This window comes from Coffea arabica, chromosome 3c (genome assembly GCF_036785885.1).
Source record: "Coffea arabica cultivar ET-39 chromosome 3c, Coffea Arabica ET-39 HiFi, whole genome shotgun sequence".
NCBI classification, from domain to species: Eukaryota; Viridiplantae; Streptophyta; class Magnoliopsida; order Gentianales; family Rubiaceae; genus Coffea; species Coffea arabica.
This window is the reverse complement of record NC_092314.1, coordinates 13,356,116-13,372,262: the sequence shown is the minus strand read 5'-3', so window position 1 is coordinate 13,372,262 and position 16,147 is coordinate 13,356,116. Positions and strand designations below refer to the sequence as shown.

Genomic DNA, 16,147 nt, shown 5'->3' with positions numbered 1-16,147 from the left:
AGTATTTTAAACGTGTTTTTGAAAAAAAAAAAGGTTAGTGTAGCAATTTCTAAATAAGTGTGGTGTTTCTAAGATATAAAGGAGCATGGTGGAGGACTCCTAAAGAGATGTTTTCAAAATGAGTTAGCAAGAAATCCCAATCATCCAAACAAGGAAGTTGTACTAAGTTCATGAAATGCACTTAATATATAACGAAAAAAGCAAAAAAGCATTTCGTTGAAAACATTGAACCTAGGTCGAGAGATCATCATATATACAGAGGACAAACATATGTATGTGCAATTAGGACTCTTAATGGAGTTGGGCCAATTCGAGCTTGGCTTGTTTGGTTCCAAAAAATGCTCAACGAGTCTAATCTGTCATTGAATTGGGTTGAGTTTGGGCTTAAATATGAGGGTCGAATTAAATGTAAGCCAACTTTAGGCTTTATTAGGCTTAAACACGATATAAGTCCGGCCTTTTAATCTGCATCTATATATATAATTATATATAATATATTCATATTTTGATATATATATATATATATAATTATATATCTAAATATGTAATACTAATACTTTATATTTATGAGTTATGTATCAAAATATATTCCTATAGAAATAAAATATTAAATACACAAAATTATAACAAAAGATTCAGAAGGACAAATCCTAGGATGAGCAAATTGAGGACCTTTGAAAATGTATTGACTGTTGACCATGTTTCATTACTATTTTTCATATACTTTGAACTAATTGGATATATTATTATTGAAAAATTCTTGGTTTATATACTTTTTAATGAACTGTTATTGGTTCGCATATAGTTTTAATGTTGTGATCCCATGGATGTTAAATTAGCTTTAAAACTTAATAGTTATAGTACTTATATTAAGGAACTTAAGAAGCAATAAATGAGTTTGATCTAAACTTGAATTAGATTCACAACCCAAATATTTTGTGAGTCAAATAAGAAATTCACATTTATCAACTCGAAACTCATGGTCGAAAACTTGAAAGTGGTACTAACTATATGAGTTGAATCTAATCTTGTTAAAAGCCGATTCAGATGGCCTGATTGATAGGCCTATGTGCAGTTATCCTAGTTATTTATTATTTTGTCAAAATTCCCTCAAAGTCTTTCTTGATAGGGAAAATAGTCAATTTCATCCATAAGCTTTTTCACTCGTACTAATTAGCCCCTAACTTTTATTCTTAGATAATTTGTGACCTTATTTTGTGGTTTCAATTAAGGAATTCCATGGTGGTGCCACCACCTAAAATCGATCTGACTTCTAATTGACCAATTAAACAAGGGTATTTTGAGAACGCCACTCATTAGACTATTATAAATCAAGTAAATCGTGTAAAAAAATAAGATTAAACTTTAAAAAAATTTTATTTGGTGATTTTTTAACATAATTTAAACGTTTTATCTGGTGAGTTTTTACACGGTTTACTTGTTTTATTACGGTCCTATGAATGACATTCCCATAATACCATTATTTAATTGGTCAATTAGGAGTTAGATAGGTTTTTGGTAGTGGGGCCACCACAGAAGTCTTCAATTGAAATTGCAATTTATCAAATTGACTAGAAATAAAAGTTAGGGACAAAATTGGCACTAGCAACAAAGTTTAAGGATGAAATTGGTCATTTTGCCTTATTGATATGGCATTTGCAAAAAAGGATACCTAGCTTGACTTGTCTTGTATTTTGTGAGTTTGATTGGGTTATATCTTCATTTATTTTGTTAGTCTTGATTCTTTGATTTCTAGCGGACAAAAATATTGTTCATTCTGTCTGCTCTAACAATAGTAATGAATGAACAAAAGTATTTGATTTTAATGCTTTTAATGTTCAAGGGACAAATTGTTACACGAAATATATGAGGGATCAAAAATTTATTATTAAAATAACTTACGAGCAAGCTTCTCTTTGAGCTAAATTTTACCAAATTCCGTTTTCACCCTTCCACTATGCTCTAAGGACTTGAAAATTTGCTAATACGTTTTTCCCAAATACAAAAGCCAATTTTAAACTGTCCACCTTGAAATTTGTATTTTAAACGTGTTTTTTGACAAAAAAAAAAAAAAAAGGAGGTTAGTGTAGCACTTACTAAAATAAGTGCGTTTCGAAGACGCAAAGGTGCATGGTGGAGGACTCCTTAAGAGATTTTTTAAAAGTCAGTTACCAAGAAATCCCAATCATCCAAAGAAGGAAGTTGTACTCAGTTCATGAAATGCACTTAATGTATAACAAAAAGATCAAAAGACCATTTCATTGAAAGAATTGAACCTAGCATATCCTATCCTAAACTACATAAAGCCGCCAAGGCTCCGCTACAGTGAATTGTCCTGGTTTTCTTGTAATTTGCTTGCTGATTTTGGCCTCTTCTGTCTTTCCACAGGCCGTGCCCTCAGCTGTCTTGGAGGATTGTCATCCGCATTTGTGATTTTGTTACCTTTTATGTTCCGATTTTGCCCTTCTATCTTGGTTCCTTTGTAATTAACATCCCAATTTTGTACTTTGTGGTCTTTGCCTCTTATTTCTACTTTGTGGTCTTTGTTTTTTATATTCCTCCTGCGAATTTGCACCCATTTACATATCAATTGACAATATACATATATTAGTTCTGTGCATTTTTGTATTATGATATGAATTCTCTGCAAAATTTGAATACATATTAAGCCATCACTTTTTTACAAACTTTTGCTTTATAATCTATATATATATATTAATTGCTTGCATTTTTATCTTTTCCATGCACAAAAATTGTACAAACTTTGAATATTCATTTTGTCGCCAAAATAAACCAAGAAAAAAACTTGTTATTTACCCAATAAATTATAAACCAATTGTTCTATTTTGTGTTCCCTTATATTCATACAAAAATCCTATTTTAATAATCTTTGTTGCATATATTAAATTATTAGCTTATAAATTTGACATTTTAAAGATGAGCAATTTGATATTTGAAACGTAAACATCATAAAACAAATATAGCAAGTATAAAGCAATAATTAGTTACATATCTATTTATAAATAAATACACAATTTTGTTTTCGAAAAAATCATAGCCTAAACAAGGGATTACTCATTACATTCTTATTCTTACAAATGTAAGATCATTTTCCTATATTTTACATAAAACAAATATACTAAATATAGAACAATAATTAGCTATATATCTATCTATGAATAAATAAATATATAAAATCTTTTTTTCCCAAAATGCTTGTCCAAAAAACATGATTGCTAATTATATTCTTTCTCTAAAAAATCTAAGATGATTTTCCTGTATTTCAAAAATGTTTCTTTGACTATATTTAGTTCCAGAGTTCTTCTTATTCTCTATAAAATCAATAATTAGTTAGATATTAGCTTGAAAAATATAAGATATCTTGTGTCTGTTTCAAAAATATTATTTTAACAATACTCATTAATTAATAAACTATTTTGATACTTTATCCCTTTTCTATACAATTCCATCTTGCCGATTTCCTCTTTTCTTCAATTGCTTTTTATATTATCAGCTCTTTCATTGTGTAATTGATATTTAATCTGCTCATGTGTTCATTTGCTATTCAAACTACTGTTTAACCACGTGTTGTTCATCTAATTGCATTCATACTACTTTTTCATTTTCCCTTCACATCAATCATTTTCACTATCTAATCTTCATTAAATGCATCCACTTGATTGTTTGGTACTTGCAATTGCCTATCACCATTCATAATATATTATTCTTATTGCTGCCACTCTTGTAGCCGTCCGACCTTTATTGTCATCAAATTTCCCTTTTATTCAATTTATTATTCCGGTTCTTTCCTTCCCACTATCTTTCACAGCTAAGCTTCTTCATCCAACTATACCGCAAGTTCCTCTCGTTCCTGTTTTGCCTGACAATATACATATATTAGTTCTATGCATTTTTGTATTAGGATATGAATTCTCTGCAAAATTTGAATACATATTAAACCATTACTTTTTTACAAACTTTTGCTTTATAATCTATATATATATTAATTGCTTGCATTTTTATCTTGTCCATGGAAAAAAATTGTACAAACTTTGAATATTCATTTTGTCACCAAAATAAACCAAGAAAAAAACTTGTTATTTACCCAATAAATTATAAACTAATTGTTCTATTTTGTGTTGCCTTATATTCATACAAAAATCCTATTTTAATAATCTTTGTTACATATATTAAATTATTAGCTTATAAATTTGACATTTTAAAGATAAGCAATTTGACATTTGAAACGTAAGCATCATAAAACAAATATAGCAACTATAAAGCAATAATTAATTACATATCTATTTATAAACAAATACACAATTTTGTTTTCCAAAAAATCCTAGCCTAAACAAGGGATTACTCATTACATTCTTATTTTTACAAATATAAGATCATTTTCCTATATTTTACATAAAACATATATAGCAAATATAGAACAATAATTAGCTATATATCTATTTATGAATAAATAAATATATAAAATCTTTTTTTCCCAAAATGCTTGTCCAAAAAATATGATTGTTAATTACATTCTTTCTCTAAAAAATCTAAGATCATTTTCCTGTATTTCAAAAATGTTTCTTTCACTATATTTAGTTCCAGAATTCTTCTTAGTTCCACAATTCTTCCGATTTCCTCTTTTCTTCAATTGCTTTTTATATTATCAGCTCTTTTATTGTGTAATTGATATTTAATCTGCTCATGTATTCATTTGCTATTCAAACTACTGTTTAACCACGTGTTATTCATCTAATTGCATTCATACTACTTTTTCATTTTCCTTTCACATCAATCATTTTCACTATCTAATCTTCATTAAATGCATCCACTTGATTGTTTGGTACTTGCAATTGCCTATCACCATTCATAATATAATTATTCTTATTCCTCCCACTCTTGTAGCCGTCCGATCTTTATTGTCATCAAATTTCCCTTTTATTCAATTTATTATTCCGGTTCTTTCCTTCCCACTATCTTTCACAGCTAAGCTTCTTCATCCAACTATACTGCAAGTTCCTCTCGTTCCTGTATTCCCTATTTTGCTGTATCTTTCTTCCTGCGATTTCTACCTGGTAAATTACTCTCTTATTGTTAGTTTTCTTCTATAAATCTCTATTTTTATTTTACACTTAGTTTGTTTCGCTTATGTTATCTATATATCTCATCAATCACTGCTTTTCTTCCATTAATAACCTCTCTGTCATTTTTCCTTCTTATAGCTTCGTCGGATATGTACCTGTATCCTTATGTCTTATTACTCTTATTTATGATGATGCATTTATACCTCCCTTGCATGCTTTTCTCTCGTACTGGATCTCTTGCTTTCTACCCATGCAAGATTCGTTATTTTTTTTGTTACGTGCTTTTTTTAGCACCCTTGTCTGTGCTTTTACCCATTATAATTTTCATGTCATCTGCATCTTATTTTGTTAGCTTTCTTTTGATAGTAGCCTTTTATACTATCTCTTCCCTTAACTTTTTCAAAAAAAAAATATTATTCTCCTATGTTCCATCTTAGAAACCGATGTGTATGATAGCTGTTTAATTTGCCATCCCTATTTCTTAGATTTATTGCATGCATGATGTTTTTATGTTTTGTGACATTCTATTTTACTCTAAATTCTTCTTTGTTGATTTTTATTCATATTCTTGTTATACTTTTTTCCCTCTAGTTTCCATTTCATTTTACTAACCATTTTTATATATTTCAGTTACAAGCTCTTCTGTCAACTCCTCCTTCTTCCGTTTCTTCATAGCTTTTTGATATCAGATACAAGGTAACAATATCATTTTATATCCCTTTTGCTATTTTTAGAGCGTCTATATCCTGCTGCCTTATATGAGGTTTCTATATTCTTATTCTGATGTTATCTTTTACATTATTTTCTACATCGACGCTCATTGTGATTTCTGCACTATTATATTCCTCATTTTTCCTGAGTTCATTGATCAACTATCATATACAATCATTCATCCTGTTAATTATACCATATATTTCTCTGTGTTCATTACTTTTATTTAGTATGCCTCGAAAACGTAAATTTTCCTCCCAAGATGAATATCGCATCGAAAATAATCGACGACGCCGAGAAAGATATGCTGCAGAGATAATCAGACGCCAGCAGCATGCTACGCAGATGGCTACCAAAAACACACAATCTATTCCACTCCATGCACCACATGCTGTTATTGTCACAGATGTTTCTTCTGTCCCTATTTCTTCAGAAGATGAGGACCATTTAATTGATGTCCCTATTTATACTAATGCATCAGAAGCTACCAGCTCTTTGCATCATCAATCTCTTGATGCTCTTTTGCCATCATCCTCTTTTGTTCCAAGTCCCTCCTCATGCTTTCCCTTGCCTGCTCCACAATTTCCTCACGTACTGGACAACTTATCTACATCAGCTATATCTGACATTGATCCATGTATCTATTTCCTTTTTCACTCTTTTGTATAATTTTCCCCCCTGCTTACCTATCATCTCAATACTATCTAAATTCCTGATTCTTTCATTCATTTATATATATATATATATATATATATATAGACAATCTTCCTGCAGTCAATGATCCTGTTTTACAAGATCTCTTTGGTTCACCGTCATCTCATATTACTACTCAGTGGTTCAATTGTCCCATTTCTACATGTACGCTTTCTGCCTATTTTAATAACCTCCATAACTATTCAATAATATATAATTATAATACATATCAATATTGCACTCTGGTTTTCTCTCACTTTTATAGCTGAAATCATACTAATCAATTTTCAGCACAGTCAACGCTAATGACAAAATCATCAAATTCATCCTCGACTATCCAAAATCAGCCTGGTGCGACAACACTCTTTAATACCATCTTTCTTTGTTTTATCTCTTTATACATAATACAAACCTTTTCTATCCTCCTATTGTAACTTATCAAAATTCCTATTCAATCCTTCTAGCTCCTGTACGCCGCAGAAAAAATACATCATTGCTCCAACAAATACAATTAGAACCAACCATCCTCCCATCTGTTCCAGATTGTCCACATTGTCATGCTAAACGGTTTTATATGGAACCACCAAGATTTTGTTGTGCATCAGGAGAAGTTCATCTAGCAGAAACAAAAATGCCAGATAAGTTGCTGCAGCTTTATAAAGGAAACACTCCTGAAAGTATTGAATTCAGACAATGTATCAGGAGCTACAACAATATGTTTGCTTTCACATCATTGGGAGTTCATTATGACAAAGAGCTGAGCAAAAGAAACAGAGGCATCTACACATTTCGAGTTCAAGGACAGATTTATCATTTTGTCAATCCACTCAAACCTTCTACTAGTGAAAAAGCATCGAATCTGCAGCTTTATTTTTATGATACAGAACATGAGATGCAGAATAGAATGGCTCTGTCAAGCAAATTCAAGGAATCAATTGTTCAGCAACTAAAATCTGTCCTTGATGACAATCCTTATTCTATGTTTATCCGAAAATTGGCAGACATTGAAGAGATTGATAAATACAAAATTTTCCTGAAATCCAATCCTGGATTAGATTAACGTGTTTTCAATGTTCCTTCAGTGTCTCAAGTTGCAGCAATTTGGTCAGAGAATGACAATGTTAATGGAGACAAGTCAAGAGAAATTGAAATCTGTACAAAGACAGGAGATAGAAAAATAGTTAAGCAATATTATGGTTGTTATGACACGTTACAGTATCCACTGATATTTGCTCGCGGAGAAACTGGATGGCATCCTGGAATTCTTAGAAAAACAAAAACTCAGATTCTTCAACAACCCCATCAAACTTGTGAAAAGGAAAATTTGGTTTCTATCAATGAATGCAATGATATAGAACAACTATTTTCTGCAGAACAAACAGGTATAACTGCAATTACAAATATTTATATTCTTTCATTCTTATTTGCTCTCATATATAAGTGACCTCCTTCTTACATTTTTCTAATCTTAACAGCTGCCAAAAAGAAAAAAAGACAAAGACCAACTGTCTCATGCAGAGAATATTATGCTTACAAATTCCAAATGCGAAATGGAGATCAGTCAAACTTGCTGCATATTGGCCGTCTATTCCAGCAATATTCTGTTGATAGCTATGTGAAATTAGAGACATCACGCCTTGAATTTCACAGAAGCAAACAGAACAAATTGAGAATAGAGACCTATCAAGGATTGCTCGATATCATAGCAAAAGGAAACACAAATGCATCAGATGTGGGAAAACGTATCATCCTGCCTGCAAGTTTTATAGGAGGGCCAAGAGATATGCGACGGCGATATATGGATGCTATGACCCTTGTACAACGTTATGGAAAGCCAGATATCTTCCTTACAATGACCTGTAATTCGTCTTGGCCTGAAATCAAGAACCATTTGCTTCACACAGATGAAGCTCAGAATCGGCCTGACTTGATAACACGAGTATTTCGTGCAAAAATAGAGCAATTGAAAGAAGATCTTTTCAAGAAACATCTTTTTGGTCGTGTTGTTGCTTACACCTATGTTATCGAATTCCAAAAAAGAGGTTTGCCACATGCTCATTTCTTGATCATCTTAAAGGAACAATCAAAGATGTTCTCACCAGAAGAATACGACAAAATTGTTTGTGCAGAGCTTCCTGATAGACACAAGGCACCATACTTATATTCTTTGGTTATAAAGCACATGCTTCATGGACCATGTGGATCAATGAATCCAAGTAATCCTTGTATGAAACAGAATCACAAGTGCAGAAATAACTATCCGAAAGATTTTTCAGAGTACACAAAGCATGGCAAAAATTCATATCCTATATACAGAAGACGGGATGATGGCACCAAGATCTATATCAGAGAACATGAGTTAGATAATCGATGGATTGTCCCCTACAATCCATATCTTCTTGCAAAATATGATTGTCACATCAATGTTGAAATATGTTCTGCCATTGAAGCTGTAAAGTACATCTACAAATATATATACAAGGGTCATGATAGGGTGATGTACCAGTTGACAGCTGAGCAAGCAAATCAAGTCATTGATGAGATAAAAAATTTCCAATCCGCAAGATGGGTATGTGCACCTGAAGCTATCTGGAGGATATATGCTTTTGATCTCAGTGTTATCAATCCATCAGTTATTTTGCTTCATTTACATCTTGAAAACTACCAATCAATGTGCTTTGACGAGAATCGTCCATTGACAGATATAATTACAGACGACAGGCTTTCACGAACAATGCTAGCAGAATTCTTTGCAATGAATCGGACAAATGAACATGCAGAAAGCCTCAATCTTCTGTACAAAGAGTTTCCTCAGCATTTTGTCTGGGATGCAGATGATAGAATATGGTACACTAGAAAGAGAGGACAGGTCATTGGACGTGTTATAACAGCACATCCAATTGAAGGAGAGAGGTATTATCTCAGAATACTGCTGATGCATGTTCGAAAACCCACATCTTTTGATGACCTGAAAACAGTTAATGGTTATCTAGCTTCTTCATTTAAAGAAGCTGCAGAATTGCGAGGTTTCCTTCAAATAGACAACGGAGCCGAAGAGTGCTTATCAGAAGCTATTCTCTACGGAATGCCACAATGTTTAAGGCAGCTATTTGCAGTTATCTTGGTCCATTGTTCACCAGCTGATCCACAACAACTTTGGTCAAGATTTCAACCATTCTTATCAGAGGACATTGCAGCAGACTCTTCTTTATCAGAAAATGAAATCATCATGAAAGTCCTTGCTTTGATTGATCAATATTTACAGATAATGGGAAAAAGTATAAAGGATTATGGTTTCTCAGACTTCATTCCAGATTCTCGCTCTATCTGTCTTGCAAAAGAAATACAAGCTGAAGTTGACATACATGTCTCTAGAGAAGATTTAGCAGCAGTCTCTATGTTCAATCCTGGACAGCAATTTGCATTTGACAAAATAATGGAAAAAGTTAATACAAACACTCCAGCTGCATTCTTCATTGACGGTCCTGGTGGTACGGGAAAATCTTTTCTCTATAAAGCACTCCTTGCAACAATTAGATCAAAAGGAGACATTGCATTAGCAACTGCAACATCAGGAGCAGCTGCATCAATACTTCCAGGAGGTCGTACTGCTCATTCACGCTTCAAAATCCCTCTCCATCATGAAGCCAGCAGCACATGTAATCTTTCTAAACAAAGTGCAATCTCTCAGTTAATCAAGAGTGCAAAGCTCATAATATGGGATGAAGCAGCAATGGCAAAAAAATATGCAATCGAGTCCCTTGACAGATTTCTTAGAGACTTGTTAAGTTCTGATCACATCTTTGGTGGTAAAATCATTGTTTTCGGTGGCGATTTTCGGCAGACTCTTCCAGTAGTAAGGAAAGGCCAAAAGGAAGATTACATCTCTGCATCACTTATCAATTCATATCTCTGGCCACACCTTCAAAAGATACGGCTGACTGAAAACATGAGGGCATCTTTGGACCCATCATTTTCAAATCTTTTGCTAAACATTGGAGATGGAACACAGCCAACTATTGCAGATGACAAAATCCAGTTACCTTCTCCTATGATCATTCCTTTTATTAATGATGAAATATCATTAAACTCCCTCATCAACATTGTTTATCCATCACTGTCTGACTTTCTGCCCAACAATTCTGCAATGATTAATAGAGTCATTCTCAGTACAACAAATGATATTGTCCACGAGGTCAACCAAACTTTGATCCAGAAATTCCCAGGTGAAGAAATCAAATACATCAGCTTCGATCAAACCATAGATCCAACCAAACAAGCAGATCACGGTGACTTCTTAAATACTATTCACCCTCCAGGATTACCCCCACATGAACTGATTTTGAAGCAGAATTGCCCAGTTATACTTCTAAGAAATCTCAATCCTGCACAAGGATTATGCAATGGAACACGTTTGATTTGTTTACATTTCAACAAAAATGTTATTCATGCACAAATTTCTGTTGGAATTCATTCTGGTAAACAAGTTTTCATTCCTCGCATTCCATTGCATAGCTCTAATGATGAATCATATCCAATCCCTTTCAAACGCACTCAATTTCCAATCTCTCTCTGTTTTGCTATGACAATTAACAAAGCACAGGGACAAACACTTGATTTTGTAGGATTATATTTGAAAGAACCAGTATTTTCGCATGGTCAATTGTATGTTGCATTATCAAGAGCCAAAACAGCTGATAATGTTAAAATTCTGCTTAGACTTGTTGCATCTGATTCTTTATCCCATAATTCTACACGCAATGTAGTTTATCAGGAAATTCTGGCAGCTGCAACTCATGATTAAGTACTTAACCTCAATATCTTTAATTACAAATAGTTTTACTTCTTGCTCTATATATTTACATATCTCTGTCACTAACAATATATTTTTCATATTTTATACTTCAGATATGGAAGATAGATGCACCACTGTCAGTACCTTGACAGACAAATCAAGCGAGTGGATGATAAAAGTGATCCTCATTGAAAAAACAAACATCTTCCCAGGAAAAGATCATAACACATTCCAGCGTTTCATGTTTGCTGATGAACAGGTAAATTCAACATTATAAATTTGTAGCATTAAAAAAGTTCCAAGTATAGAAATAAATATTTTCCATCCTCAAATTTATTTATCATCATATTTTCAACTAATTGATAACCATTTCCTCTACAGAATGAATCCATCCAAGGAATTGCTTTCACTAGAGATGTAAATTATGCAGACACCAAGCTTCATCTCTACCGTACTTACTACATTGGCAATGCTGCTATTTCAGCCATCACTGATGAAAGAAACCAAGCTGGTTCTGTGCCATGGCAACTAACCATAACCAAAACAACTTTCATCAAGCAAGCACAGAAACAAAATGAGCTGACCCTGCACAATCGATTCCCATTAACTTCCTTCTGGAATCTTGACAAATATAAAAACAATGATTCCATCAGATTTAGTAAGTCTATCTTTACTTTCATCATTTTTCTAATACAAGCATATATACCTTAAGTTTATTAATGCTGACAGATTATATTTATTGAATGACCTTATCTGTCCAGATCTCCTTTGTGCTTTAATTCAAGGATTCCCAGAATCTATAATATCAACAGCAAGAGGACCACGCACAATTCGCAGATTCATCGCTGTTAATCCTGAGTAAACCTTTGCCTCACTATCTTACTAAACACTCTTGCATACAGTCCATCTTTTGATTCAATCAAATATCCATATCATAAATTATCTTTTTTATACATTAATATCTATATATTTTTCAGATGCAGACCAATGATCTTCACCATGTGGGAACCATATATTTATATCGAAGGAGTTCAGCTCATGAACATTATTCACACATGTCCAATAGTTCTGCTTGTACGCCCAAAGATCACAACATACTATGGTCAGTATACTACTTATCTTTAAAATCATAACTCAATTAACTCATGAAAACTAATATCTCTAATCAAATACTCTGTTCTGCCTTCTTTTTCTCTTTTGACAAATAACAATTGAAGGAATTGACATTGCTACTCGTCCCAATAGTACAATCATCCTTGACCCACCGTTGCAAGAAACAGCTTCACTACAAACTTGGTATATAATTCTTTCTTTCCTATTCTCAATCACAGACACTTTCACATTAACAAATAAATATAACGAAAATTTAAACAAATATTGTAGGTGTGATGAAAATAGAGCATATATTCAAAAGGTCATCAGCCAGAAACTCTATGAAAAAATCAATCAAAAAATCCTTGCTCCTCCACATACTCAAATAAGGCCAATCTCACAGATCATTGCCTCTTCAGAACTGGTAACATACATTTTTCCTCTTACATGCTCTGCCACAAAAAATTTACATAAATAATTTCTTTACATTGATCATTATTTCTAACTCTCTTATTTCCAATAGATCAAAAACTTCTGGATCAAAGGAACTCCATCAATAGTTAACATCGACCAGAAGTTTTTTATTCCCAGCTGTCCTACATGCGGTAAATCAACTGGAGCAATGATGGATATTGAATTTGACTGCAACTTCTGCGAAACAAAAGACACAAAGCCAAAACCAAAGTATGTATTTCAATTCAATCAATTATATAATTCCATTTTTACACTACTAATAATATGCATCACCTAACTTTGATCTTATCACTTTTACAGAGCAAAACTCCAGCTCAACATACATGACGACACTGGCTACCTAACTGTTGCTGCTGAAGAAAAATATGCTGAAGCTCTCCTTGATATGACTGCTGCTGAAATCTACGACAGATATACCAAGGTATATATTACATTACTCTTATCTATAAATAAACTATTCAACACACTTCGCTATTTTCATTACTTAATTTACATTTTTTTACAATAACGCAGCAACTCCCAATTCCTGTTGATATAATCAATCAAAGAATTGAAAAACAAACATTGCTCTGTGAGATGAGATCATATCTACCATCTCACAGACAATTTACACCCCTCTATTTCCTGACTGCTTTTCTCCCTGATCAATCATCAACCCCTCCTCTTCTGGAGCACACAACTGACCAAAAAACACCAGAATCACAAGCAAAAGAGTTAATTCAGACAATAACTGCATCTGAAGACCTCATCACACCAGCTGACGAATCTGCACCTCCTGCCACTCCAAGCTCAATCTACAAAAATATTGCCTCAGCTGGATCTTCTATATCTCACACAACAGATATCCCTCAATCTCCCATTCCAATAGCAGCACCATCCGCCAAACGAAGCTTAGACAAAGAATTTGACAATGAATCTAAGCATCAGAAGCTCACATGAAATCCATTGTCTCAACGTGACACACTTTTCAAAAAATCACCTGTAACCAGCTATCCATCTGTCTTCATACTTTTGATTCCCTGCCACTATCTATCGCATTTTGTTGTCATCTGCTTATCTACAAAGTAAACATGAAAAAAGCAGGATATATTTTTGTTTGCTTTCCTAGAAAACCTATGTAAAACTGCATCATTAATATCCCACACTACTTATGTTACTTTATTAGCTCTCTTTACTCCAATCCATCTGACACATCTCAACAGAATTATATATTCACATGACAACAGTTTCATCAAAATACTAACAAAACAAAATAATAACTTCTTGTCTTTTTCCAATCCATTACTGTATATTCACATGTCCACCAAAGTAATACATAAAAAAAATATAACAATAATACAAAAATTCACCCACTCATATCACATGTTATCCACCAACAACAACCACTATAAATACCATAAGCATAAGTAAATATAACTAAAATCAAACAACCCAGAAAACTCATGGCAATACCAACTTTCATAGATTGGTCAATAGAAACAATAGAAGAAAACGACCACCTGATAACTTGCCTGTTTTATCTTCATACTATTAATGGACAAGCACTTCAAGTAATCCAAGCAACCCCAATATCCAATAACAGCTTTACATATGAAATCAGCACCAACTTCATAAGAGCTATAGGTTCCAGATTTATTCAACCCGATCTTCAGCATTGGTCATCACACTTTGATGCATCAAATTGGCTCACATCATTCATATCCAACTATCCACCACCAGAACTATTATCCAGTAAGTTTTCTCATCTTATATTCACATATTATACATTTTACACTCTCTTCACTAAAATATAGCTTATTTATTTTCCACTCACCACCTATAAATTATGCATCTATCAAAATCTCAGCTTCATCACCAAGCTCATTCCTCGTTGAATATAGACAAGCAAACCCAGAAGGATTGGTAAACCAATAAACTTCATGCTTACATATCTTCATTTTCACATACTTTATACTATACCTTATCCTTTTCTTTCCAGAGAATTAATCCATCATTCTATCCACATTTGAGAAACTACTGGACAAACACAATGATTATACGAAATGGAAATCGCACATGGTTCATCAAACTCGATACCAGTTTTCAGCTATCTGGATGGAACAAATTCATACAAGACCACAACATACAGAATGGCTCCATTCTTCGTTTTTTACACGTCGGATGTATGGTCTTTAGAGTTGCCATATACAATCCAAATAACTGTTTAGCTTGTCATGAATGGAACATCCTCCTCAATCATTCACAATCATCAATTGGATGCAGTAAGCAACTCTTTCTTTATACAACAATCTTATCTCTCTATTATAAAATAAATTAACCCTTTCCTTTTCTTGTAACAAAAGTGCTCTTCACAGAAGAAGAAAGACTAATGACGCACTTCTCATTTTATATAATGCTAAAAGCAGACGATCTCAAATCATTGGTCAGTTTCATATAAATTACATTCCAATCAATATAATTCATACAATACATTCCTATTCTCCTTTCATAATACAACCACATTTTTTACCCCTTTTCTATCTCAGGTACTCATCGGTGATATACCATCACATATACAAACAAATGACGCAGGAATCATCAATTGCTATTACGCTAAAACCCGATGGATCTTTCAACTAGAAGGAATAGAAATAACAGAAGGTTGGCCAACATTCGCACAAAAACACTTCCTATATGAAGGAAATGTCATTCTATTCACACTTCTCAATGAAAACAATTATCGTCTGCACCTGTTCAGCAGAAACTTTATTCAAGAATCATAATCAAACATCTCCACCGCAATAATACCACTTGATATTAACATGTAACATATGTTATTTATATGAAATAATTATAACTTTAATGCTATTTCTATGTATACAATTTTCCCTCCTTCTTTATATTTATTCGCTTATTTATTAATTTTCTCCAAAATATATATAATACCAAAAATATTAAATATGAAAAAATTACAAATTCTTTTTATATTTATTCACTTATTAAATATCCAAAAAATATACAAGTCACTGAAAATCCTATCTACATCCAATACATACAAATAAATAAAAATTCTATATCCATCTAATCAATATATATAAATCAATTATAGTGTTTTATATCAATACAAATCAATCAAAATCATATATCGTTAACATACATAATGGGCACCCCACGAAGCTCGCGGGGCACAACGCCTAGTATATATATATGCATGTATGTATGAATGTGTAATTATCCTAGTTATTTATTCTTTTGTAAAAATTGCCTAAAAGTCTTTCATGATATGTCATTTATGAAAAGGACAAAAAAGGATTAGTAG

General features: G+C 32.7%; 1 protein-coding gene across 1 annotated transcript; it reads left to right on the top strand.

The window, feature by feature from the left end:
- The first annotated feature begins 6,026 nt into the window (after positions 1 to 6,026).
- LOC113735625 (uncharacterized) lies at positions 6,027 to 11,292 on the top strand. The gene is made up of 3 exons (XM_027262620.2): positions 6,027 to 6,432; positions 7,571 to 7,870; positions 7,964 to 11,292. The coding sequence occupies exons 1-3, from the start codon at positions 6,027 to 6,029 to the stop codon at positions 11,290 to 11,292; spliced, it is 4,035 nt and encodes a 1,344-aa protein (XP_027118421.2).
- The last annotated feature ends 4,855 nt before the right edge of the window (positions 11,293 to 16,147 follow it).